General features: G+C 34.6%; 3 protein-coding genes across 4 annotated transcripts; 2 read left to right on the top strand and 1 right to left on the bottom strand.

Annotated features, from left to right (window-relative positions):
- The first annotated feature begins 41 nt into the window (after positions 1–41).
- On the top strand, positions 42–8,352 carry LOC133695369 (uncharacterized). 2 transcript variants are annotated; one of them, XM_062117322.1, is made up of 16 exons: positions 46–533; positions 690–866; positions 997–1,137; positions 1,388–1,555; positions 1,940–2,203; positions 2,422–2,507; positions 3,195–3,279; positions 3,375–3,587; positions 4,169–4,228; positions 4,438–4,517; positions 4,651–4,979; positions 5,082–5,173; positions 5,254–6,594; positions 6,676–6,956; positions 7,561–7,728; positions 7,832–8,352. In XM_062117322.1, exons 1-16 carry the CDS (start codon positions 270–272, stop codon positions 7,965–7,967), a joined length of 3,885 nt encoding a protein of 1,294 aa, XP_061973306.1. In that variant the 5' UTR covers positions 46–269; the 3' UTR covers positions 7,968–8,352. The 2 variants fall into 2 exon arrangements, with proteins under 2 accessions (XP_061973307.1, XP_061973306.1); XM_062117323.1 differs by lacking the exons at positions 7,561–7,728; positions 7,832–8,352 and having other exon boundaries at positions 42–533; positions 5,254–6,538; positions 6,676–6,818.
- A 3,490-nt stretch (positions 8,353–11,842) lies between these two features.
- On the top strand, positions 11,843–13,885 carry LOC133694479 (uncharacterized). The gene is made up of 3 exons (XM_062115999.1): positions 11,843–12,758; positions 13,338–13,459; positions 13,574–13,885. The coding sequence occupies exons 1-3, from the start codon at positions 12,372–12,374 to the stop codon at positions 13,722–13,724; spliced, it is 660 nt and encodes a 219-aa protein (XP_061971983.1). The 5' UTR covers positions 11,843–12,371; the 3' UTR covers positions 13,725–13,885.
- A 343-nt stretch (positions 13,886–14,228) lies between these two features.
- Positions 14,229–18,949, bottom strand: LOC133694478 (UDP-galactose transporter 1-like). Its single transcript, XM_062115998.1, has 5 exons — positions 18,448–18,949; positions 16,814–17,063; positions 16,495–16,702; positions 15,004–15,235; positions 14,229–14,657 (listed from the first exon to the last, which is right to left on the bottom strand). Exons 1-5 carry the CDS (start codon positions 18,556–18,558, stop codon positions 14,439–14,441), a joined length of 1,020 nt encoding a protein of 339 aa, XP_061971982.1. The 5' UTR covers positions 18,559–18,949; the 3' UTR covers positions 14,229–14,438.
- Positions 18,950–23,608: the final 4,659 nt, after the last annotated feature.

Here is a 23,608-nt window from a genome sequence, read left to right as displayed (position 1 = left end):
CCCAGCAAAAGATGGCGGGCAACGTTCAAAAGAGAAAAAACAGAAAAGGAAAAGGAAAAGGAAAAGAAAATAAAAAATCCCTTGGCATTAGATTAGATTAGAGGTTAGATTCGTTTTTTTACAGTACATTCCCATTTCCAAACAAATACAATCCTGCTCTAGAGGCTGCAACAAAGCCCCTTTCCCTCCATTTCTCTCTCTCTATATCAACAAAACCCCCAAATCCTAAAAAACCCTAAATTCAACTCACTTAATCATCGTAATTTAGCATGGACAGATCAGCCGATGGAGACGGACCAGTGGCGGCCGCAGCTGAAGAGATTCCGCAGCCGGAGCGGAGGAGTGTTCGCCGGAGACTTGTACAGTCCACGTTGTTCCCTCATAAATCACCAGAAAATAGCGAACTAAAGCTCGATAGAAAATGTAACGGTGAGGATGACGATTATCAAGCCAAGGAGTATCGTGGGAGTCAAAATAAGAAGAAGAGAACGCGTAAGGGAAAGACAATTCCACAAACCAGAACTCCTAAAAAGGTAAAATTAAAACTGGCTGTAATTTAGATACGGTATGCATTGCTTAAATCTTTGTTAATATGACTGGTTAGTGTGAGAATTATTCAATATTTTAGCTTAGTTTTTACACCATCAGTTTGTTGCATTTTTTTGATACCGAGTTCTTTTGTCAAACAGTCGAAGCTGTTACCGCACAAATCACCGGAGACGGAATCCAGCTGTGATCAGAAACGCGGTAAAGAATGTAATGCTGTCTGCGGGGATGGCGAAAGTGAAGGGGAAGAATACTGTGGGATTCAGAAGAAGGACACACGGAAAGGAAAGGCAACTCCACAAAGTATAACTCCTAAAAAGGTACAATTAAAATTAGCTGTGTATAAGCATGAAGTGGTTAAGTTTTTGGTGGTTTGACTGGCTTAGTGTGGGAATCATTTTGATTTTTGCAGTCAATTTATGTGCTCTATTGATTTGTTTTATTCAACAGTCAAGGGAGAAGTCACTTATGAATGGTACACCTAAAAAGAATGGCTCCAGTAATGGAAAAGGTATTGGTAATCTGATAGAGAACAAGGATGCATCACCACCAATCCCTAATTTGAGGTTAGAGGCCAAGATGACAGCCGAGGTTAGTTATCTTGCTACCATGAATTCTAGAAAAAAAAAGTGCTCGTATATATATATAAATTATATGCACTTTCTCCATGTGGGTTTAGCAGCTATTAACTGGTGAGACTCCATGGCGCTTATGGAGTTCATTTACAATCAGACTTTGGTTTGGAAGTTGAAAGTGCTTAAAACTAAAAGTTAAACTCTTTTTGATATCTGCTGAAGTCAATCGGTGTGCAACACTATTAACTTCTATTGTGTTTTATCAGGATAATTCGCGATTGTTTGCTGGGAAGCAAATACACCCCTTTTTCTCATCATGGAAAGTGAGTAAGAGATGTAACAAGACAACTGAATCAGAAAGTAACTATTGCCTGGCCAAGATAAAAGATAAAAACATCAATATTGGTCCTATTCACGTCTTTGAAAGGGATCAGGTATGCATCATCCATTGGCCATGCATCCTTGTAGGGTAGAGCTATATGGCTATGTTGAATTTTAACTGCAGGACCCAAGTAAGGATGAAAATGATAGACATATTGGGATTTAGGGATATTGTTTATGTGTGTGTATCAAAGTTTTGCAGGGTTTGCTGTAGTTTATCTATCTATGGATGTCCATAAAACATCAAATCTTAAATTTTTTATTTTTTCAAAATCCCCTCTCCCATTGCAAGCAACACATCGAGCTCTGACCTTGCGTGAATTACTGAACATTAAAATCAGTTTTCAAATCACTCTTGTTCCATCAATGGTGTTCAAAGCTAGCATTTGTTTTTACTTTTAACTCATATCAACTGAAACTTGAAGATTACTATGTAGGATGATGCAAGGCCTCTTGATTGGAGTGATTGGAAAGTTTGTGAGGAACCATTTACCAATAGCAGTTGTAATCTAGAAGGCCCTGTCTCATCAAACTTTGAAGGCTTCATTGGATCGCTAGACATAAATGACTTCCCCTGTGCGTCACATCCTCCCAGTACATCACTTCTTCAAGATAATGCATCTTTGGATCAATGCCTTTGTCGACAAGAATTTGTGTGCGAGGCACCAGCAATATTCTCTTCCACATCATCTGATGTGCAGGTGGGATGCTGTCAGTTTGATAAGGATACAGAAACCATAGTAAAGCAACACCTGTTAAGCATCTTGTATCTTTATTTGCGCCCCCCCCCCCCCCCCCCCTCATTTTCACTTTTGTTTTTAGTCATTTGGGAAGAAATTGTTCTCACTGTAATTCAGATTGTTATGCAACTCTGCATCTCACATTCCCATTTTTGAGATTATAAATGTGTTACTTGCAGGACTGTAAGGTTGTTGAAGTTGGTTTCTTTTCTGGCTGTGCAAGAAAATCAGATGCCAAGCAGCAAAGTGACCTTCTTCAAGAAAGGTTCGGATCATCATTGGCTATCCTATTTGTTTTACTCACTTAGCCATGCGTTTTTTGCATGCGAATTGATGACTTCTGTAACTGTAGCTACAGTTTGTTCAGTGTGTACTACTGTTGTAAACATAGTCCTTGAATTGCAGTTGTAGCTTCAAGGGACCAGTTCTTTCATCTGCATCATATGTATAAACATTCCTGTTCTTGTTTGCTGATTCAGATTTTTATGGCTGAAAGGAGCACTGGAAAGGTCCTTAATGAATGGATAGTTTTATAAATGGAAGCAAGAAATGGAAGTCTGATTACATGAATTGTGATAACCATAAGAAAACTACATTAAATGCAAAATACCAACTGCCAAGTACCTGAACCTATTTAGCATTCTCAAATGATGATAAGCAAACATTCTCTACTTTATCATATACGAGATATAATTTCCCTTCATCATCAGTATTTAGGGTTTAAATTGCAGAACATGTTGTTGGTCAAGTGATGATAATCTCATAGCTGTCATATTCGATACTTGCTGCTTACATCGCTTAGCCCCAAACATGTTGGTTGTCTTATCATAAAGTAGTTTTGACCTTGTTGCATAGATGCTATTTTTTTGCAGCTGCTTTTATCTGACTAGTTTCAGATAGTTAGTACATTTAGAGACGTAACATCCTTTTCATTATATTGCTGATATTGTAGGACTGACTCATCATACCTTAGTTGCACTAATCAACTTGAGGATAGACTGTGGATGGATAAGTACCAGCCAAAGAAGGCTACTGAGGTCAGACGTTTTTAATTTACTTCTATCTTCTTGCTAGTCTTTGTTACAGGAATTCATTTTCCCTTTCTGCAATACTTCTTCCAAAAATTCTGCAGGTATGTGGAAATGATGAATCAGTGAAAGTTTTGAGCGAGTGGCTTTGTTCTTGGAAACAAAGAGGTCATCAAGCCAGCACAGATACCTTCAGTGGTGATGTATGTGATAGACAAGATGCTGATTATACCTGTTCTCAAAGTGACTCTGATTCAGAAAATAATAATGAAGGGGCCAGCCTGAAGAATGTTCTTTTGATCACTGGACCAACTGGGGTATGAATCAATTCCATCTCAATACCTATGTATTCCTACTGCTTGTTTTTTTGAGGTGCTTGTGGAAAGAAATTAGCTGTGGAATTCCACATGAAAGTTCCTCTTGGTTGCAATTCATAAAGAAGGAAATAAAAAGTTTTCTGTTTCATTTTGTTTGTTCTCCAAATAAAAAAGGGAAGGTTTCTAGGATACTTCGGTCAAATGCTTTTGTCAGCATGCTATACAGTTATTCATTAGCTCCTTGGATTCTTTACTGGAATCGTTTTTAGTTTGCTTCAGGTCAGGGTAAGATTTCAGCCCTACCACTGTTCTGTGGAATCATTCTGATAATTCTGTTCATATTATGGGTTCTTTTCTCTTTTATGTTTTACAATTCGGGTATGGCCTATTCTTGGTCACATTCCACTTTAGAGGATGCTAATGTGTTGTTATTGGAGTTTTTGATGAAGAGTTTCTTTTCAATACTAAACAATGAACTGTTATATTGTATAAGAATGTCCATAGTGTTATGTGTTTCAGTATTAGTTTAATGCAAATTTTAGTTCCATCCCAGTAGTTAAACGTATGGTCTTTTGTTGCAGAGTGGGAAGTCTGCTGCTATCTATGCTTGTGCGAAGGAAGAGGGATTCAAAGTTCTGGAGGTGCTGCTTAAACACTAATTTTCAGAACTGCATTACAGTTTTCTGCACATCATTTTCAGGGATTATCTTAGATGCCATGATAAACATTGCATCCTTCCAATTTTTTTCATGACTGCACATAGTTTTTCATCCTTGGAATGGATAACATAACATGGTCGCTGTAGCCTGTAAAGTGAAAACTAAATGTTTTGTCATGTCATCATCCTCAGGTCAATGCATCAGAGTGTCGAAATGGAGCTGTGGTGAAGCAAAGATTTGGAGAGGCATTAGAATCACATTCCCTTGAATGGTTTGTCAATATTCAGCAGCAATGCACAGATTTCCTTTAATTTCTTTTACAACATGCAGCAGTTAAAACCTAAACTAGTCAACCATTGAGAATATAATCCTCTATCCTACAATATACAGTGTATTTCTTCCAGGTCACAGGAAATTCATGTGGAACCACAGAGCAACAAAATTGCAAAATTTCCCTCAGCCCTTCCTGATTGTAAATTGACACCAGATTCTGACAGCAAGATGATTGAGGTGATACCAATATCGAATAAGGATAACTCTCTTGGAGCCACTGAGGCCGCTACTAATAAGTGTGCTTCCAAGGAGAGTACAATTGCCTGTGGTCGAGAACAACTTAAACACTTGATTCTTTTTGAAGATGTGGATATTACTTTTACCGAAGACCGTGGCTTTGTCTCTGCAATACAACAAATAGCTGAAAAAGCGAAAGGGCCTGTGATACTGACCAGCAATAGTAGGGTTTGCTTGTTAAAATTGTTTTCTGCTACTTGACATGTCATTTGTTTTGGTAGTTTTTTCTTCGTAGTCACTAACTTGTGATTGTGGTGATTGCCAGGTGAAAATCCTGTTCTTCCTGCCAGTTTGGACAGGCTAGAAGTTTCTTTTATGATGCCATCAGAGAAGGAGCTTCTTCAGCACGCATATATGGTATATGCTTCCTGTTTATGTGCTTTCCTATGCTGTTAATCTTGTATCCAGCTTAAATTGGTGTTTTTATTGACCTGTAGGTTTGTTCTGCCGAGAAGGTCAACATTCAACCTCATCTTCTAGAGCAAGTAGTTGAATATTGTCAAGGAGATATCAGAAAAACCATTATGCATCTTCAGTTCTGGTTTCAGGGCAAACAAATTAGAAAACTGCTTCCAGGTAGAGAAGCACCAAGACTGTTTGGCCCACTCAAGTTTGATCCTGAGGCTGGGCATCGAGTATTGCCAAAGATGATGCCATGGAATTTCCCTTCTTACTTATCTGAGCTAGTTGAAAAGGAGATCACAAATTCATTGTCTATGATGGAAGAAGAAAATTCTGTTTCCATGGAGGTCATAGAAGAAGATTTTGAAGATAAAGAAATGCAGAATAACTCAAAGATTCATAATTATGGCAAATACAGTATAGAGGCCAAGAAAGAAGCAATGTTAAACCAGAAGTGCTCTGATCATGATTGTGATCACTTCGAAATCCCTTTTGATGCAATATATGATGTTTTTGATTCCTTAGGAACCCCGGTTTCATTCTCTCAGAGAAAAAGTAGAAGGAAGCTCAATGTAGTAATGTCTTCGGATTCTGAAGATGAGATCGTCAATGACAGAGTTCCCTTAATTGGAGACAGGGATACTAACAGTAAATTCACCCTTGCAGCTGATGGTGCATTTCCCTCTCACTGTCCAAGCACGCAAAACTGCTTAAGTCCATCAACTGACCTGCAACTTTGTTCTGGATTGGAGAAACTAGATGAAAATTGTAGTCAATGTCCAGATATAGCAGTTGATTTGCATGTAAAAGAGACATCCATATCAGTTGATGTATCATGTGTGCCTGAATCAACATTTGTTCCAGAAACTCAAATTAATGGTGGAACAGAGGTGTCATTTAGCAGGGTGTATTGCACTTCAGTGGCTGACACTTTGGAAGAAGTTTCAGTGAGCAATGAGTTCAATCAAAACCTATGTCCAGTTGAAACTGAAAATCTTGACAAATTTGTGCCCATATTACAACATTATTCTGATATGTTGGGAAGCACTTGTGATGTAATCGCAGAATCATCTCATGAAGAGGTGGAAGATTCTCAAAATGAACATGCTGAATCTATTACAAGAGAATATCAAGTATTGGATGAATGTAGCCGCATGGATTTCAATAAGAAACCCAAGCCAGCAGAGAAATTTCAATCCTGTATGATGACTGATTTAGTACGAGAGTCTTGGAGAAAGCTTCGTGATCGTCACATAGATCTAAGACATTTTGTCACCTCAGAAGTCAGAGATGCTACTGGGATAATAGAACTTGCTTATGGTATGAGCAATCTGATTTCAGAAGCTGAACTATTGCTTTCAAAGCACCGAACTTTGGTTAGCATGAACTAACAATTAAAACTTTTTCCTTTTGTATTATCTTCAGCTAGTTAGTTCATTTTGGTACATTTTTTGCAGGATTCCTCTGATGTGTTGGATGCGTTCAGCTGGTCTGATGAGCATTTGCAGATGTCATCAACAATAGCTCGGCAAGGATTTTGCTTCTATGCCAAAGAACTTGCTAATGCAGGGTTAAAAATGGGTTTGGAGTCCAAAGTAGATTTCACCTGGGAGATGCTGTCTACTGCTAGTATGATGGAATTTGGTAACTTGGTTAGACGGAATTTGAGTAGTAAGAGCTCACATTCTGGGATGAGCACTGAGATGAGCCTACCAGAAAATGAAACATCGTCAAATAGGTATAGGGCTCAACTCAACTCTACTCATGTTCATACTGTTAGATCATTTGCGGACTGGCTTGAATATTTCCACATTTGAATTACGGATCAAAACTGACATTTAATGTAAAGTCACTGCCATGCAATGAATCTTAAAAATCATTCCATATTGCGTGCACGTGGCAAAGGTTTCATGCCATTGCCATGTTCTTTTAAATTTCTGGATTAAAATGGTATTTGTAAAGAGACATAGCAAAGCTAGGTATGTATACCTAATTGCCTGTATAATATGTGAAACTAATGGCATATAGGTTATCAAATGTCTAGCCAAGCAGGGCATATTTATGCATTGCTTTTCTAAGGTCTGTTCCTTTATTTTAGTTTTTCCTTTGATGAAAGCATGCATTATCCTCTCTTCTCTAAATTCCCTGTCCCTCAATAGAAAAAATAAAAGAAAAGAATTAATTAAATTGCACTGTTCACGTTATATGCCAAACCAAAACTTGCCATGCTTTGGCACTGTCAATTGCATGCAATTTCTCTTGCTTTGTGAACCAAACTTAATATCTGTGTTAGCTGCAGCGTTTTTCTCTTAACCCAATTCTCTTTGGTTTTCTCCAAGCAGTGAAATGAAGTCAAGCCTTCGTGATATAATCGAGTCCATAGTCCCTTCACGAGCATATATGACAATGAAAGGTGATGCATTCTATGAATATCAATCTTCGCTGTGCCACATTGCAAGATCAGAAGCTTCTCGATTTTCAGCAAGCATTGTCAGGACAAAAGGACGGAGGTATGTGCCTGTGATGCGAGAATTACTGAAACCCTCTTAATACCAGTAATCTTTCCCGGTCATCACCACAAGGTTAATTTAGTTACAATTTATTATAATGTAGGGCACGAGCTTCTCGAAACTACTTGAGCAATGGTTCACTAATGCTGTCTCCGGAAGAAATTTCATTGCTGGGTCAGTTTAACATCTATTCAAAGATTCCGTCCCAATCAATGGACGCCACACATAGAACTATATAACCTTTTTGTGGAGGAACTAACTCAATAGACGGTTGACTCTTCACTAACTCTAGTGTTAGCCATGACTCAATGCAGCTGCTACAAGAATTGGTTACTTTCGCGAAATCACAGGAACAAATAGAGTGGATGCTGATTTTACTTGTATCGATGGCACGGCTGAAGATTAGGCATGCCGGTGACACCTTAGGGCGACGTCTGATCTGGTCCTTGTGGTTATCTTCTTGACCTTTAATTTGGATGCATGATTCGTTGTTGTTGTAAAGCTAATGGTGATTCCCTTTTGATTTTATATTTAAATAAGGCAATTTGTAGAGAAAGATAGAAGAAAAGTACTAAGTGGAATTAAAAACAGAAGCGATTTGTTTCTGAAATTAAACTTGATCAATTGCCGTGTGTGCAACAACCCTCATTTTATTTTGCAATTTGCCAGGGGTTGCGAAGATCATCAAACTCAAAAAGCTCTGCTAATCCGCGTCGGAAAGGCCTTGGGACGGGGCTCCTTCAAGTACTCCACGTGCCCTAAAAGTAGTGAGCAGAAAGGAACAAGGCACCGGCCATGGTAGGGCTATGTCATGATAATGTCGTATTCTGCCTCTATTCACGAGACTGAAGAAAAACTGTTGCTGAATGCTAATTCGTCTGTATTATCACATCTCTATCCCCCGCCCACGCTTGCGATTTTGAAGACCCATCTACGTCTATAGTTATTAAATTCAAACCGACTTAACAGATGAACTCAAAACCTGATTAAGTTGGTAACTGGACTGAAGATCAAAAGGAGTAAAAATCCAGTAAAATTTAGTTGTCCCGTGAACACCTGATAAATTTTGATTGAGACTCATTTTATTTTTTCAAATATATTTTTTCTTCTTACCTTTATATTTTTTTTAGTTTTTTTAGTTGGTGATTAATTTTTTAAAAAAAGTTTATTAAATAAATACAAAAAAACATTTTATTTCTTTAATGTAGAATTTAAAGCTTTTAATAGATATATACTTTATATTTATAAAAAAAATTATTTTTTTAATATGTGATTTGAAACCCTTTATATATATATATATTATATTCACAAGAAAATAATTATATTTTTTCAATATAAAATAAAAAGAATTTTGATTTAAATATTTCAATTTAAAAAGATAACATACTAACATAATATTTTTTTAATGTAGAATAAAAAAATTTTAAAATAATTTTTAAAATTTTATTATTTATAATTTATATTTACATAAATTGTTTTTTAATTTTTTTATGAAATATTAAAATTTCAAATATTTTTTTAATTTTTTATATTAATTTAGATTAATTCAAATTAATTTATATAACTGGAGGCTCAGCTTTTTACCCGGATTAACCCGGGTCAGATCTGATAAATATATCCCCGTTTGGCATTGGGTTGGGGCCGTATATTTTGGATTGAAATTCTTAAGATGCACAAATTCCCGTAAAATGGAATCTACAGCGAAGAGGCAGGAGATACCGTGAGCGTGTAAGTTTTCTTGCTTGCAAAACCTTGTCAATCAACTGCAGCACACACAGTATAATAAGGGAGTGGCAGTACACGTTATGATGATAGTTTTTAAAGATTTAAAATTTAGTCCTTAAAGCCTATTCATGGTTTGTTGGACCGAGGACATAAATAACGTTATTGAATCGGAATGGTATGGTTTACTAACCTCTCCTAAAGGATTCTATATTGACCTCATCTTAAATTCAATTTTGCAATTAATATACACTACACGCACCCCGAAGGGGTGATAATTTACTGTTTAAAAAGCTAACTGTAATTATTTTTTATATTAAAATAATATTTTTTATTTTTTAAAAATTATTTTTAAGATCAATTCATCAAAACAATCTAAAACATATAAAAAATTTAATTTTTAATAAAAAAATATTTAAAATTTTTATGAAACGCGATTTGAACATTCCCAAACAATGATTTACTGTCCCAACACACAATTCACTATTAATAATACAATAGTGTAACTATAATTTTATCTTTTTAGTATAGCAAAATAATGTAATTATCCTTTATACTAGATTTTTAAAAAACTTTAAAGGAGGTGTTTTGTTTTTTCATTTTAAAAAATAAGTTTAATGACATCCTTGGTATAAAAAAAAAGATCTAACAATAAGCCCAAGGTTTTTTCATATTGTTTTTTTTTTTTGGTTAATTTCATAGTTACCGAGAGCAATTTTATCTTTTAAAATTGGACACCTGTCCTCTAATCGGGTTCGGATGAAAGAGAGATAGAAAGGGCTGTGGTGGTAATTTCAGAGAAAGAAGCAGGGATCAGCGAGCTGGGCGGGAGCAATAATTTGGAAGTACGATCTTTTTGGCTTTTTGGTATTTGTCTTTTTTTTGGTTTACTCACTACTGCTGATGATTAATTCTCAGTATTATTTATTATTTATTGTTTTTATAAAAAGAAGGGAACTCATTATAGGCTGTCTTCTGGTCAGGATTCTTTAATGACTCACTTTTCTGACCACACTGACGTTTTGAATCTGAAGAAGGAAAGGCAGAGGTAAGCACTGAGCACTTCTTCGCTGAAAGTTGCAACCATTAAATTTGATCGTGTGTATTTACTATGGTGCCCCTTCCCTGCCTCAACTCCTCTTCGCATCAAACCGCCGGTTCACTGCCTCCATTGCCACGTGTGGATTGCACTTGAAAATCCTCATGCACTGCTACAGTTATCAGGGGTGACCTTTCATTGCCAATTTGTATGGTGTTTTTTTTTCTTTAAAATTTTTATATTTTAATCATCAAATTTCTTTTAATTTCATTATTATTGATGGGAATTGGAACTACTGGTTTGTTTCGAATAACTCGTGGTATTTATTAAATGTTGTTAGATAAAAATAAATTTAAAATAATTTTTTACTCTAAAAAAATAAAGTTTTGATTTTCCAGTTATCTCTCTGTAATTAGGTAAACAAATAAATCACTAATTGCATTGTTAAATTCTTGTTTGAGGCCGTAGTTTACCTGTTTTTTTTAAATAAAAATTTAATTTGTTAATTTTAAAATAATATTTTAAAATAATATTAATATATAAATATAAAAAATATTTTAAAAAATAATCACAACAATATCCTTTTAAATCAATCAATTAGAATGACAACACCCGAATATTTTTATTTTGTATAAGTTGTTTGTATCTAATTAAATGTCGGTAAATTATCTAGTTTCACACTATTTTTAAGTTAGAAATCGAGGTTAAAATTGTTTGGAAATATAATGTAACTGTAGAAAATTAATTTTTTTATATATTTTATATTGTTTTGATGTTAAAAAAATTTAAAATATATTATTTTAATCTATAAAAGTTTTTTGAAAAATAATCAAAAACAGCTACGAACTCAAACAGACTCTCGATATTTGCGCTTCTCAAAGTTTTTGTTTTTTCATGATCATGGCGTTGATTCTACGCATTATCAATCCACGTGTCTATCACTGTCGATCAGAAATCTAATCATCAATGATATTGACGTGGCAATCCAAAATAACACATCTCACAATCTTCGAACCTGCCAGCAGAAATTTTCCGTGCGTGGCTGAGTTGCCTTTGCCTAGGCTCATTATTAGAATTTTGAAAACAGGAGCATTAGTAGTTGCAGGAAAATATATTAAAACCATTTTTTCTTTTAAAATTTATTTTTAATATAAACACAATAAAACAATCTAAACAAACAAAAAAAAATAAATTATTACAAAAACACTTTCTTTCTAACAGAGCGGCTGTACAAGTTGGAGGAACTAGAAGATAGGAAGTAAAGCTATTCACTCCATGGAAATGGACCCCTACCTCCCATATCATGTGCCCCTTGTGGGATGAAAAATACATAAAATAAGATAAAGATATGGGTTTCATACTATCGTATAAGACAATGAACATGAGATTTGAAGAAAAAAATTTGTACAAAAGAATCTGATACAGAAACGTAAAATATGGTGGTAGTGTGGTACAAGGAATCCTCTCTCATCATCAAAACCCTGACCAGAGCCTCTCTCTTATTCACAGTGTCCCGTGACTCTTAACTTGTTGCCTGCACAAGAGATAGAAATCATGATCTTACATCATCATCACCAGCCCCACGAGACCTTCTCTAGCCTCAGCTCTAATCTCACCCGTCATTTTCTTTTCTGTCACATAATTTTTTTTTCCTTCTAGTTTATATACTTGTATTGAAACCAATCTCACGGTCTAATGGCAGCACTCCAACCAGTTTTGCCATGGCTGTCTCTCTCCTTTTCCTTTGATAGCTAGAGCCTACACTATTATTGTACTAGCATCACTGTTCCTCTGTTGGTTTCTTCTGTTGTGCCAGTGCTTGTATTTGTCTAAGTTGATTTCTCCTTATAAGAACTATCTCGCTTTGGATAGGCTAAAAAAGATGCCAAGTTCAGGTTCTTTCCTACGGCAGCTAAGTGGGAGGTCAGCATCTTGGAGGAGGAGTGCGAGCAACAGCAAATGTTGCACTGTTGAAGGTGGCTATAACTGTGAGAGAAGTTTGAAGCAAATGGAAGGGGCTTACATGTATGGTAATGACAATGCTGGGTTGGTTATGAGGAAAAGAGTGGTGGTGGTGGTGGATCAAACTTCACATTCTAAGCATGCAATGATGTGGGCATTGACTCATGTGGCTAACAAGGGTGATTTGCTCACTTTGCTTCACATTATCCCTCCTAGCGACATAGGCAGCGGTGAAGGAACATCTGATGCTTACTCTCCTTATCTTGCTAGTTCTCTTGGGTCACTTTGCAAGGCTAGCCGACCTGAGGTATGCTTTGTTCATGTTCAAGAAATCCCCCACCCCTCTTTGCCATTTGTTGGGTCTAAAATTGATCTTGAGTTCTCTGCTGCATCACACAATTGTGATTTCCTTTTTTTTTTTAGTTTTGTTTCTATCTTGGCTCATCTCGTTTGCATGAGTGATAGATCCCATGTTGTAAGAGAGTATCTTCTAGTTGTGTTCGATAGATCCTGCCTGGTAAATTCCACTCCTCTCTTTCCTTTGAATGCTTCTTGCGAGAAGGAATTCCGGTCCGTTTCACTTGGTTTAATTTACTTTTTTAACTACATGATATCCCTTCTTCAGCCTTGTATTGCACTCTCTTTCTCTTTCTTGGAGGGAGAAGGGGGGGGGGGGGGGGGCAATTTTTACTAGCTTGGTTTGTCTTTTCATCTGTCACTTTTACTTTCCAGAAATGCACAGATGGAGGTGGTGGGAGATTTTTCTGGCACTTTTTATCCTTCTTTTCTCTTTTTTTCATTTATTTATTTATTTGGGAAAGAGAGATGTCACGACTCATGCCTTCGTTTTAAATCAGTCTTATGTTTGATCTGGGGCAATTTTCAGGTGGAAGTGGAAGCACTGGTGATTCAAGGACCCAAGCTGGGCACGGTGATGAGCCAGGTGAAGAAGCTAGAGGCTTCTGTGCTCGTCCTGGGTCAGAAAAGGCCCTCTACACTTATCAGCTGGTGGGTCTTACACTCTCTAACCTTCATATCTCAAAATAATGTATTCTCCGCCCTTTAGTCTCCGAATCTGTTTGATCCTTGACTTCGAACATCCGCTGGTGAGATTTCTTGCAGCCTCTGTGGGACAAGCAGCAGCGAAGATTTTGTTCAGCAGTGCATCAGCAATGCAGAATGCTTGACTGTCGGTGTAAGGAAGCAGAGCCAAGGCATGAGCGGGTACCTCATCACCACTAGAAGGCAGAAGGACTTCTGGCTCCTTGCTTAGGTTCATTTCAGAGGTTAATAACACTAGTTAGGTTAGATTCAATGTACTAGTAGCGTCAAATCTCTCCGTAACCCCTTTAGCACTGACCAGTTCTTCCCCCTTTTCAATGTGATGCAATGAGAATCTCTCTACTACTGAAAGTGATTTTATTGTGGATAGCATTTAATGTTGCTCTATTTTATTTAGCCCCCGAGATTGTTTCAGCTCGTCGATGCCAGCAAGGCGTCTATCTTGAAGGGCAAAACAAGCAATTCAAGCACTCCACACAAATCACCAGCTGTTACTGCTTGCAACTTGATGGCAAACAATTGTAGCTTCCTGATTTGGAAGGTGAGAAGTTTTACAGGTGATGCAAATTCCGTCCTGGCAACCAGTTTCATTACAGCATGAGATGGAGGTCAAAACAATGTGAAACTTTTCAGAGCTTGCCATTGTTGTGCTCTTGCATGATGAGGATATATGCAGACAGACAGATTGGGCAGTCATCAATTAACAGGGGAAAGATGCAAAAAGGCTGATTTATCAAATATAAATAAATATTAGACCACTGGCCAAAAACTGAATGATTTCTATTTCTGTGCGGGGAAAAGAACATCAGTAAAAATTTTGAGTGATCTAATGGAGGCCCACACGACAAAGTGAAGTTCTCATTCTTCTCTTCAAATCACCCCTCCTATGCCAACTGCGCAGGGCCTCAATACCATGACCTCTCAATCAGACCTTATCATCCAATTTGTCATTTACAAGGGGAAGTAATTCCATCCGATTCCTCGGAGTCTTGGGTGTTCCTGGTGGTGGAGGCTGTTGGGAGAGCAAGTGCCTCACATACCCATAGAATGTACACCCTACAAGTGTAATGGCACATCCAACAGCATTCATGACAGATATCGGGTTCCGGAATATCATCCAGGAAATTAGAACAGCAAATGCAACCTGTACACAATTAAGACAGGGGCACAGTGTATGCGTATCAATACCATAGTTGCTTCCTGTAGCAAAACTGCAAGCTCATTGGAAGAGCACGCAAAATAGTCTTTGGTGGAAAAGGATGCGTTATAAATTCAAGTACACACGTGAAAGCGAAAGAAACTGTCAATAAACTTGTAATGCATGCAACATCCAGGTGTTGGATATTGATGAAGACATAGAAAATGAAGAGTTTTAATGTGATTGCAAGATCAATTCTGTTGTAAAAATATTTGAAGGTACTAAACAGTGTTCAGGTTCAAATCTTGAGACAGGTCATATTAGGTTAAGGGATGAAAATTTTTGGTCTCACCTTAAGATTTCCAGCAACATTAAATGTTACTGCAGTTGTGGAATGAATCACATAAAAGATGGAGAAGTTGAGACAAAAGGCCAGCAGCCCAGAGCTTAAAATGATGATGAGGGAAGACCAGACAGCTTCGTGGGTGTAAAACCAATTTATAACCCCGCTACCTTCAACCAAGATTGCTGGTAATCCCAAGATCATGGTTGCAAGAGGTGCCATGTAGTACACGGTGTTTATGCTACGAAGGTACAGGAAAAATATATAAGAAAGGATCAGACTGAATCTTGCAGAGATAAATCATGCAAACAATTTCACATGCAATCAAACCCACACATTAAACAGTTTTCCGAAACAATTTTACAAACTTCAATTTTGCTTCATTATTTGCTAGGAATAGCTTAAAACAGAAAAGACAGGCAAAAGACAAGTGAATATCACCACCAAAACACCATAGGAAAAGGAGAATTAACAAGATCCTGGAATGTTTTGTGGTTGAGCATTAAGCTCCAGAACCAATCTGAAAGGATGCCCACTTCAATTGTCTTAAACTGGTCAAAATGTGGAGTAGAGATGCCAAGCCACCAATGAACACAAATTCTTTTGGTATGATAAGGAGAGAGACCTATTTCAACCTCCAACAATCTTTAAGTATTCAATTAGAAAAAAAAAATCACATGGTGAGCTCCTCACCTGAAATCTGCAAATATGATACATGCCAGAAGTATATATGCTATAGCAAATTTTGCATACAAGTCTTGTGTGATTTAACCTGTAATAAACACAGGATGCCAAAAGTACTGTACCCGTACCAATTTCCATCACGTGTTCATAGCAAAAAACATAAAGGGGAGCTCACAGTTAAAACAAGGCATGGCATGTATAATCCCCATAACCCTTACAAATATTGGAAGTGAAGAAAACAGAAAGTTTTTAACTGGGAGTTCAATCAAAAACATGAAAGAAAAGAAATGGCTGATCTATTGCAATCCAATCTCTCGTAAAGAAATGGACAGGTTGTGCCAGACTAGCAACACTGCAATTTCTACAGATTGGCATCATCTCTAAGCCTCATGAAAAATAGTCACCAAGTAAACATATACAAGACCGGTTTCACCTAAAGAATCAGCAGCATGTTCTTTTGAGATCATTCAAGTCAGACACCATCACGGTGGAGTTTCCATGTTTCAAAGCATTTCACTGCTAGTATGCTATGTTGTAAATATAGGTATGCTACAACAGGAAACATACCAGAATACAGATTTTAAATTTCAAATTTCAATGATACATGCATCACACATTACACAGGGAAATCCTGTAGTCAGCAATATAAAGTAACTGTAGATGCTTATCTTGCAACTTCTCAAATAACTATTAAAGCCAGATGAAAGAGTTCCAATCAGAGGATTTCCAATAAAATAAGAAATGAATGCAATAAAACAAGAAAAGGAAAACTTTAAGAGCAAGTAAAGGAAAGGCTGACAATAACAGAGACGCTACCTGTCAAATTTATATCCGTGCAGCAGAGATTCTGCAAGAATAGTCTTTGTTGAAGTGGCCAAACATCCAAATAAGGCAGCACAAAATCCGAACATATTAAAACTAAGCTCAGTAACTGATGTTAGAAGGATTCCTCCAACAATTGGTACCAAAGAAGCCCAAATTCGCCAGTCAAAATATTTTCTCCAAACTAGCCACTGTAAAACAACTGTCCAGCCACCGAAGATAAGACAAAATTATTGCATGACAACAAAAAAATACTGAGGATCAGGAAACATAAAAAAATAGCTTATTCATATTGATGATTTCTGGGCCTGACCTGTGGTTGCAGGAGTAAATGACTTTATTGTTTGCATAAACGAAACTGGAATGAATCGTAAGCTCACATTCCCCAGCACTATGTTGATGCAAAACACAAACGACATGGGAAATATCCTTCGCCAGCGATCTTCAGGTTCAACCACTATCAACGGTTTGATCTTCAGAACCTTGATTACCACATATGCTCCAATGGATGAGCATATGAAATGGATGCAAGATACTGTTAGCGGAAACTTGAAATCCAGTTTCTGTGAAAAGAAACAATTTCAAATTAGAAGACCTCTGATGACACCCATAAACATCAAGCAAACTCCAGTTCTAGTACATAAACATTTGAGCTAAACACTGAGGAATTTTTTTCTGCCAATGACTGTCAAACCAACTGGAACAGAAAGGATGACAAGTAGGCTTTTAATAAGAGGGAGATAAATAATTTAAAGAAGACTTGTAATGAGAAGGATTGTCAGAAAGGTCATCTGATTTTAGAATCAATACATGTGAAGGAGAGATAAGTTACCAGGAGCTCCCGTAATATTCAGGTCTATGTGGAGCATTGAAACTTTCTACTACGCTCCATATATAAAATACAAAAACAGAAGGATTCTGGTAATTCATTACTGAATATAACTTCAATATCAGATTTAATAATAGTCACATCAACTGATTGTTCAAACTGAAGTCACATAAAATAGTTGCTCAAAAAGAGGATAGCCATCCCCTCAGTCCAAAACAAATACAATCATAAGTTAACCAGAGCCTGAAAAATCCAATTTCTTTTCAGAGAAAATTGGGGAAAAAATGAATACAATTTCCTGCACAGATTTGGAAAACATAATCAGGTTTTTCAATCAATTAGCATAAATTCCAAACCCTGCAATGAACATACATACAGAGTAGATCTGTTTTTTCAGTGTCCCATATAGGTTGGAGTATTGATCGAACTATGAAAAAGTGAAGCCATATCCCACCATCACAAACAGGCTCGAAAAAAATATGAAGAGGACAGACAAGCTAATAAAACAGTGGCTAGCTCAATTATACCCACCACCATATAAGGTGGTTTGTCTGTTGACAAAAAGTTCCAACAGGGTTTATCACTTTTTCCATCAGTTCGTGAACTGTATGTGCCAAACATGCATATCAATCTACAACAGGAATTTTAATGATTTAATTATCTACCTTAGTGACTGCACATGGGAATTCAATTATTTAAATTACAGAAATAGAAGGAGAAAAAAATATTGAATGTTTGTAGATACATGCATATTAATACGCACCAAACAAACTAAAAATAGAGGAATTTAATATACAATCCCTCACTAATAACATATATAATTACAATTAGATTGATAAGACCCGAAATACAATTTTTTTAAAAAAAATCAGATGCAAATATCGATACATACCTAAAAGAAAGAAAAAAAAAAATAGAGCATTGACATCAAGATTTAAGCTATAAAAAATTAGCATTCCTGCAGAATTCAACTTAACCCATCAAGCGAAATCGATAGATTACTTAATAAAACAGGGAAATTGAGCTAGCCGAGTTAACAAAATTCAGACTAATTACATTTAAAAAGAGAATCAAGCTAATTAATCATGAAGATGTGTAAGAAAAGAGAGAGAACAGACCTGGAAGATCCATTTGTTCATGATAATAACAGTAACATTGAAACCCCACCATTGGAGAATAGCTAGCAGAGATCTAAACACACTCCACTGAAAAATCACACTCTCCTCCATTTCGCAACCTGTATATTCTCGCAGAAAAAAAAGAAACCACAGAATTCACCTCAATTAAGAAATTTCACTTCTCCTCCCTTCCAAATAGCTGAATTCAAAATCAAAAGGAAGGATAGAGAAAGAGAAAGTGGAACCACGGTGACGCGGTCTTTAGGGAAATGAGAGAGGTGGAAAGGGAAAATAATTAGAAAACCCTAATTAGTGAGGAAGAAGTAATAAGAAGGTGAGGATGAGGGCGTAACGGAGCAGGCAGCTCTTCTTCCATGTGATTACTGCTTAAGCTCTTTGGGTTTTAAAACTTCTCTTCGTTGAATATTAAACGTCTCTCTCTCTCTCTCTCTCTCTCTCTCTCTCTCTCTCTCTCTCTCGTGTTTATTTTATGAACTAACAAACATTGTCTGTTTTTCCAAGTATCCACTACTAAGTGCTGTTCTGTTTCAAAATATCTTTTATATAAAAATGTATTAAAATATTTTTTTTAATTTTTTAAAATTTATTTTTAATATTATTATATTAAAATAATCTAAAAATATATAAAAAATTAATTCAAAACAAATTTTTTTTTAAAATAGCAAAACTGCCAAAGAAGCCTTGAGTATTTGTTTTAATATATAAAAATAATATTATAACCCATGTAGGTTTCCAAATATTTCACTTTGGACCATGTCATTTAAAACTTTTCAATTCTTTGTTTTAAATGATATTAGTAATAATTATTTGTTAAATATGTGCCATTGTACTCTCAACTAAATATGAATTAAATAGCATCTGAGGTCGTGGCCTAACAAGAAAAGAAATTTATTTTTTTTCTTTGTATTCAGGTTCGATTTTCTTTATACATACTTGTTATCCCTGCGATGTTTTACATTCTCATTGAGTTTGCAGAATGTTCAGTGAGTTCAAAAATTAGTTGTGGTGCGTGTAAACTGACCCGAACATCTCAGATTATAAAAAAAATGAATTAAAGGGGAATACTAGAGCCGTAGGTAATGCTTGAGATGAAATTAGTTTCTAAAGATAACATTTTTTTTTAATTATATAGTTATAAGTTTGTTTTTCAAGTTTTTATTCTAAACATGTTCATATTCTGTAATATCCACACGATATATTTTAAAAGTTTGGTATTTTTATTTTTTTAAAACTAAGATTATCATTATTCTTTTTTTATATATCATCTTAATTATTATTCTTTTAAAACTAGAATTCATTGTTTTGTATTTTAAAATTGTTTTGTTATTTCTTAACATTAATAGAATTACATATTTTTAATTTTTTTATAATCATAATTACATTTTTCTAAGTTTACAATGATAGTAATATAAGAAAAATTGATTACAACAATAAAATATTTTACCATGAGAAAAAAAATAAGTATTTAAAAATTGTTATAAGTTTTCTCAGGTGAACTAAAAAAATAAAGAAAAAAAATAAAACCACTTGGGTAATCTTTTTTTTTTTAAATATATATATGAAGTGTAATATATATATATATATATATATATATCATAATTAAATATAAAATTTTCTGAAAAATAGATTGTAAGAGTAATTTATTGGTTTTAAAAAATTATAATATAATAGAATTTAATAATTATTTAAGTTTTAAAGGTCAACTATCTTTTCTCTATACATATATATACACTATGAACTAAACCCATAGACATGTGATTTTCATTATAGCACTAAACTTAAATTATTATAGTCAAATTATCTTTTTCACCCCTCCACTAAATATAGGTCACTACAGTCAACTTATTTATTTCAGTTAATCTTTAATTGTTTTAGATTTTTTTTATGATTTTTCTTTTCAATCTCACCCCTTAAATTTTAATTTAATTTGTTTTTTAAATCATATTTGATTTTTTTAATTGTTATTTTTATATTATTTTCTTAATTGATTTTTATTCTTTAATTTTATCCCTCATCATTTTATTTATTCTTATTTTTATGTTGAATCTAATCCTCGTTATTTCAAATGTTTTTTTTATTTTTTTTAATTTGGTAATATTTAGCACTCGGATAATGATTTCTCCATCGGAACCAAATTGATCATATATTTTATAATGACAATTTCGAGTATTAATCATTAAGGTATTGCGTTGTATCACTTGTTTTTTCCATTTTTTTTTAAAATAAAAGCAAAGAATCACCATCATAATTCTTGTTCTAAATCTCTTAACAATCAGCTGTCGGTTGGTTGTTTACGTTTCTTGAAGATGAAAGAATTAAACAACACATCAATTAATTAGAGATTAAAAAAAAACCGGTTTCCTGTTTTCATGAGATTTAAAAACAAGAACATGGAAGAAGAACACTGTAGAAACAGTCCTAAATTAGGCAAAACTCACAATAATGTTACGAATTTGGGATGTAACAGCCACTTCTGTAACTCAAATGCATTACAACTTCCCTTTTTTGAGTGCTCCTTGAACGATGTGGTCACAGATTAGGTTAAATAATGAGGTGAAATTCCATCATCATCATATGCTTAATTAGGTCAGTTTCTATACCAGCATAAATGAAGCATTAAAGAAAGAAAGCCGCTTCTTGTGTTCTGTTCTTTTGGAAGGAAGGGTGTATTTTTTTTTTATTTTTTTAAATTTATTTTTATTATCGGTGTATAAAACTATAAAAAAATTAATTTAAAATTTTAAAAAAAAAGACAAGAAATTTTAAAAACACGATTAATGTAAAAGGTTGTTTCTCCTCCCTTTTTACACACAAAAAAACCGAGACCTGCAGCAAGTGTGTAACCTATCATCTGATCACATACGTTACAACCATCTCTGATCTCCCAGCATGCGAACCACCACCTCGTGTCCCACAGAAAGAGCCGTCCCTCCACAAACTCTTTAAATACAAAATTAAACGTACCGGCCTCCCACAAAAAAAAAAAAAAAAAAAAAAACACACAAATAGGGATGCCAAACCCTATCGGTAGAGGTATAAATTCTAGTCAACGCCACCAAAAAGTCAATGCTTTCAATGGCTGCTATTTCAATTCAATTTTTATATTAAAATAATATTTTTATTTTACTTTTTAAGATATATTTTTTATATAAAAAGATTAAAAATTGAAAACAATAAAAAATTACTAAAAAATTAATTTTAGATAAAAAATATTTTAATAATAAACAGCATTTTAATCGCAGATTCTTTTACTTTCCTCTTGTTTTGGACCACTCACCTATGTATGCAAGAAAAACAAGTACAAAGTTAGTTTTGAGAGGTAGAAATATATCTTAACTATTAGATTTTAGATTTATTTTTTAAAATTATTCATTTAAATTTTATAAATTTAAAAGTTATTTAAGATTTATATGGTCATTAATTTTAAAATTTATATAATTAATTGAGATATATACAAATTTATTTGAACACCCATATTAATTAAAAAAATATATAATATACACGATAAAAAAGATATATAGGGCACCTGATATTCCACGTTGGCAGCTTAGCTTATAGAGATGAACATTTTTCAATATCACCCTTGAGATTTCTCATAAGTTCATTTTAGTTATCTATCAATTAATAATTAAATACTAACGAAACGCTGTTGTTTTTGCAGTTCATTTATTCTCATTTGATGGTTAACTGCATTATTTTCTAAACTTGAAAAACAAACTTATTGTTCTTGAAAAATATTATATAACTTATTTATCATTTATTCTTCAAAATAGAACTTATTTATACCCTTTCCTGTATTTAGTATTATACTAGTTTCTATTTTCAATTAGGACCAATAAAGATTATACACGTGTTTGAGTAAAAAAGAAGTTCATGCATGGCTTATGAAGCGGTTGCCTTTGGAATACATAACTTACGCAGAAATCCGTGGAAACGTTCTCCAGTAATACAAACGCTAAGATGCAATTATATTTGTTGTTTTTATTCTATAAATCATTAAATTATTTTTTTAGCGTTTTAAAACTAAAAAGATTATTTTAATATATTTTTAAACAAAATAATATTTTTTTAAAAAATACATTTCGCTACAATACAAAACATAGAGATAGGTGGAGAAATTGACCCCCCCCCCCCTCTCTCTCTCCCTCTCTCTCACACACACACACACACACACACACACACACACACACACACACACACACACACACACACACTACGCGGGTTGATTGTTAGGTCGCTGAAAACCACCCATCCGTGAAGACTTTCCTCAATGCGCGGTCTGTCATTCGTCGAGAGAGGTTTTTTTATGAGCTTCCGTGCACTGATCATCACTCTCAAGCGACGCAACATCACACAAACAATATAGCCAGAAACATCAGAGTCAGTTTTCACATTTCAGAGCGATTCATACATGTGGGTGGGAGAGGGTAAAGCTTGCATTTCAGCTGCTGGAAAGCAAGTGAGATTTTGACATTTATACAACAGCTGATAGCCTCTTCGTCGGAATTGATTGAGTTTATAATATCCATCACGGCAGAATACAGTGAACATTTTATATGTTGGTGCAATGTCCATCGATCCACATGGTGTATGCATCCGAGTACAGGGAACCTAATTAAGCTCTCAAAGCCTGCGTCACCATGATGGGCTAAACGAGTGGATTATATCCAGACATTTTTCATTTCACATTTTGTACTTCATAATATCTCAAAAAATTCAAAGAACTTAAAAATAAAATTTTCAAGATAATTTGTTAATTAATTGATCTTAACAATCTCATCCACTATTTCTAACCAAAATAATTGATAGTTTATACTTGATGGGTTAAGATGACTTATGAATAGTACCTGTAAAAGGTCTTCTTTAATAGAGGTGGATACTCTAATGCTTAAATAAGTATATTTTTAGAGAGAAAAAATACAATATTATTCTAGGAAGAGATGCTCTGAAAATATATACAATAAAAAATAAAAATTATGAACCTCTATTCTAAAGGTCTCATAGTGTATTTATAGCCCACAAGTTTTTTTTTTTTTTTGAAGAGAGGGGGTCTGAAGTATAATTTTACCCTAATAACATTTAATGAGAGATAAATATATCTTACATCTGTATTAATATTTGATGAAAATATGATGAATCC

The sequence above is a fragment of the Populus nigra genome, chromosome 5, assembly GCF_951802175.1.
Source record: "Populus nigra chromosome 5, ddPopNigr1.1, whole genome shotgun sequence".
Lineage (NCBI taxonomy): Eukaryota > Viridiplantae > Streptophyta > Magnoliopsida > Malpighiales > Salicaceae > Populus > Populus nigra.
The sequence above is the reverse complement of the archived record's forward strand: the minus strand, read 5'-3'. Positions and strand labels throughout refer to the sequence as shown.